Here is a 4,415-nt window from a genome sequence, read left to right on the forward strand (position 1 = left end):
TGACCATAAAAGAGGTCGCCGCCTGTCACATTTGGCCTCCCTGGGTGGGCGTGAAGTGGGCCCTAAGTGGGCGACAAGTGAGCGAGAAGAGGGCCAGCACCAAGAGGGCCAGCACGAAGAGGGCCAGCACGAAGAAGAGGGCCAGCACGCAGTGAGCTGAGGTGGCTTCACAAAGGTGAGCACCGTCGGCCAGAGACATTCCAGAGGCAGGCACGCCAGAGGAGGCTGCAGGGAAGAGATTTTGACCTTCGCTGAGAGGAAGACAGCTCCAAGCCGGAATCGGAAGGGAGGAAACCCGGGACTCCTCTCCTGGAAGATCTGCTGGCCAGAGACCAGGAAAAACCATCCGGCTCGACTTAGAGGACTTGCTTTTTGGTAAGACAGGTCAAAATTCAGAACATGGGGGGTGGATTCAGCCAGGAACAAATCCATCTCCTAGCCACCTTAAAAGAGGAGATGTCAGCTCATCCCATGGCCATCCCAGATAAGGAACTTAAAAGCCTGCTTTTATGGGTGAGACTCAGGTTTCCAAGTGCCGAGGCGAATTCATTATTTGAGCCAAGTTTTTGGGAACAGATTAATAGATCTTTATATCACTTAGCAACTCAGAGAGATAAAGAGGCGTTAGAGCTCTTGTCTCCGGCACGGGTGATGCTGGAAGTTATTTCGCACAGAAGTGCAAATTTACAGAGTTGCCGGAGGGCAATTCTGGGTCCCTCGGGAGCAGAGGGAGGATCCCACTCCAGCCAGCAGCTGGGGGAGGGAGGTCTTTTGCCGCTTGGCCATCAGCCAGTGGAGGAATCTTGGTATCAGCAAGGGGCTTTAGATATTGATGAAGGACCTGAAGAAAGTCAAGGTGTATCCCTAGAAACCCCGGGATCCCCAGAAATACCTAGAACACCCTACCCTAGGAAAGGAAAACTCAAGTTAGAAATTTTCCCAAGTGAGTTAGAAGACTTAGATTTCTGTTTCTACAGCTTCTCAGCCACCTTGTCCCCAGAGCGCGGGGGGGCGGTACAAGCACCTCTAGGGGGGACGGGTGGGGCAGAGGCGGAGACGGGAAAGGCAAAAACTACCGCGGACACAGCGGGGAAAGGCGCGGGCTCGGTGCGCGCACTCGCGGGGACAGGCGGGACTCAGCCAATCGCGGCGGCGGCCGGGACGCGCAGGACGGGGGGCGCGGGCGGGGTACGCGGGCCAGCCTCGATCCCAGGCGCGGGGAGGGCTGCGCTGACCTCCAGCCCGGGTGTTGGGGGGGCGGAGGGCTCCATGCCGATCGCGGGAACGCCAGACGCGACATGCGCGGTTAGCGCGGGCGCGGCGGCGGGGGGAGCAACAGTCCGAACCGTAGGGGGCATAGAAAAAACAGGCGCGGTAACCATAGCAACGGGGACAGCGTCAGGCGCGTGCGCGGTGGCGGCGAAGCGCGGTGGGCATGCGCGGGGAACGCGAAACACGGAAGTGTCAGCAATAGGGACAGAGAGTCCGGAAGTGAAGAGGGGGCGGAGCAGAAAACAAAGTGACAGCTCAAATGAGAGCGAAGTGGGCGGGTCTAGCTCGGAGGGGGCTGAGACAAGCGACAGTGAGGGAGATCAGGATACGAGAGGAGGCGTGTCCAAGGGCAGGGCTACGTCGGTGCGGGCAGCGGGGAGGCGTGGTCGGGACAGAAGCGGCCACACCCCCGGGGCTCTGCAGGCGGGGACGGGGCGTGCCCAGGCGGGAGGTGTTTCCCTCGGCACAGACACGGCCGGTCTCAGCAGTGAGCATCAGCTTCCATGGCAACCGAGCAGACAGTTACACATGAAGGCAATAATTGAAAGTCTTTCACAGAAGTTGCAAGAACTGTGTGAAGCTCTAAAGAGTTTCTCAGATCCACAAGAAAAGACAGATAGCAAAAAGGCGAAGCAAAAGGCACAGTCAACCCTAACGGGGCGAACATCTGGTGGCAGAGCCATAACATTACAAGACTTTTTTCCGATTTCTTATAAAAAATCCTCTTCTAAGAAAACGTTGCAGGAAAGCCCGGATGAGCAACAGGGTGATACACGATGTATTACAGCGTCGGAGGGGATTCCGGCCTGGGCAGCAGGTGCTAGTGCTTCAGGCCAAGGACAATCAATTATGATTCCAAAAGAGATTGTCAAAGCTTTTTTGCAGCACATGGGAGCAAGCTTGGAATCTCATCCAGAGATGAGGGCAGAGTTTCCACAGATTTTCCGGACATCTCAAGAGTCGCAGATCCTTGTTCCTCAGCCAGGACCAGGAACAGCACAGAGAGTGCAGGTACCAGCAATGCCGGTGAGTGAAGCAGCGTGGATACAGACACAGCAGGTAACTCCTTTCTACAGGTCAGTGCCAATGGAAGCACAGCCATCTGCACCACAGACATTAGTAGATTGGGCAGATATAAGAAGGAATTTGGCAAGAGATAGAGCATGTCCAATGATTGGTACAGGGGACATTGCAGTGGCAGTGAATTATGATGCCCAAGGGCAGAACCCAAAATGGGAAAGATTAACTCATGAAGTAATTAAGGATTTGATCAGAGCAATAAGAGGCAATGGACTGGGATCTTCATATTTTAGACAACTTTTAAAAGATACTTTCAATATATATGACTTGACGCCATATGATCTCAGGTCTCTCGTATCGCTGATTCTTACAGACACACAGGCACTCATCTGGGACGGCAGATGGAGAAGGGCTCTGCAAGAGCTGAGAACAAAATATCAAGGTGGGCCAAATGCAGCTCTCACTTTGGCGCAGTTAGCAGGTGATCCACCGGAGGACAACCCAGCCCAGCAAGCAAGACTTCCACGCAACGTGCTGATAGACATAAAAGAAGCTGCACGTAAGGCAATTCTACAGATTGCACCAGCAGGTATGCAAGACACAATTTATACAGAGATCAAGCAAGGTGCTTCAGAGAGTTATTCCTCATACATAGATAGGCTCACACAAGCAGTGGATAGGCAAGTGACTGATGAAGCAGCCAAACCACATTTGTTAAAAAGTCTTGCATTTGCAAATGCCAATCAGGAATGCAAGAGGGTCATCAGTGCAATTCCAGGTCAACCCTCTTTAGCAGAGATGGTTGAGGCCTGCAGCATAGTAGGCACACCACAGCATATAGTGTCAATTGTGGAAGAAAGGATGGAAAGGCTACTCCAAGTGCACAGTGAAACTTTTGAGAAGGTTCTTGCAAATTTCAAAAAGCAGAAGAACCCGACAGAGGGACAATGTTATAAATGTGGAAATTTTGGACATTTTAAGAAAAACTGTCCTCACCTTGTGAAAAAAGGCAAGTCATCGGGGCTTTGTTTGAGATGCAGAAGAGGAAAGCATCCTGCAAGTGAGTGTTATTCACAAACAGATGTGGATGGAAAACAATTGCCAATGCCGGGAAACTACAAAAAGAGCGCGAATCGTCAACGCGTGATGACAGAAGTAATGACTCAAGGAACAGCAACATCACAAACAGGACAATTTTTTGGGAACATCAATCAGATGCCCTCTGCAGGGCAGTTGCAGGCATCCCCTGCGACCCAGACTTATTGCCCCCCGCAGCGCAATGTTACCTGGCAACTTCCAAAATAATATGTCTCCTATGCGAAGAGCTCATAGCAATACCTACAGGAGTCAGAGGGACATCCTGGAAGAGACAAGACTTCTTAATTTTAGGCAAAGATAGAAGTAGTATCTTCAGATTAGTTATTATTCCTACGGTTCTTTCAGCAGATTGTAATGAAGAACTGACAGTTCTAGCAAAAACTCTTCGGCCACCACTAGCTATTCCAGAAAATACGCGAATAGCGAAAGCAGTGGCTTTGCCACCTCATCCATTGGGACATCAAGTGATGTCGGTGATTGATCCAGATCATCCTTCATATAATGATCACGTAGAAGTTCATGCTACATGGGTGCAACACATAGGTCACGACCGACCAATCATCATTTGTCGATTGACATATGGTGAAAAATCACTAGAGATCGAAGGATTAGTTGATACAGGAGCAGATGTTACGCTCGTCTCATACATTTTCTGGCCGAGAGAGTGGAGTTTAAGAGTGCCATTGGGTCAAATTACAGGCGTAGGAGGAAGTTCCGTTTGTCTGCAAAGTGAAAGTGCAGTAGTCGTCTCAGGACCAGGAGGAAAACCAGCAGTCACTCGTCCTTTCATAGTGCAAAGGCCAATCATGGTATGGGGAAGAGACCTGTTGTCACAATGGGGCATGAGACTGGAAATGGATTTTTAGTGGGGGTCACTGTGGCACTCACCACTCCAAAGTTGACTTGGAAGACTGATGAGCCCATTTGGGTGGATCAGTGGCCCCTGGAGAGGAAAAAACTGAGTGCTTTGAAGAGTTTAGTGAAAGAACAATTACAAAAGGGACATATTAAGCCGACCAGTAGTC

At 51.0% G+C, this 4,415-nt stretch overlaps 1 protein-coding gene across 1 annotated transcript; it reads left to right on the forward strand.

Annotated features, from left to right (window-relative positions):
• Positions 1-399: 399 nt before the first annotated feature.
• LOC116995175 lies at positions 400-3,597 on the forward strand. The gene is made up of 2 exons (XM_033057572.2): positions 400-2,017; positions 2,060-3,597. The coding sequence occupies exons 1-2, from the start codon at positions 400-402 to the stop codon at positions 3,595-3,597; spliced, it is 3,156 nt and encodes a 1,051-aa protein (XP_032913463.1).
• The last annotated feature ends 818 nt before the right edge of the window (positions 3,598-4,415 follow it).

The sequence above is a fragment of the Catharus ustulatus genome, chromosome 4 (assembly GCF_009819885.2).
Source record: "Catharus ustulatus isolate bCatUst1 chromosome 4, bCatUst1.pri.v2, whole genome shotgun sequence".
Classification (NCBI taxonomy): Eukaryota; Metazoa; Chordata; class Aves; order Passeriformes; family Turdidae; genus Catharus; species Catharus ustulatus.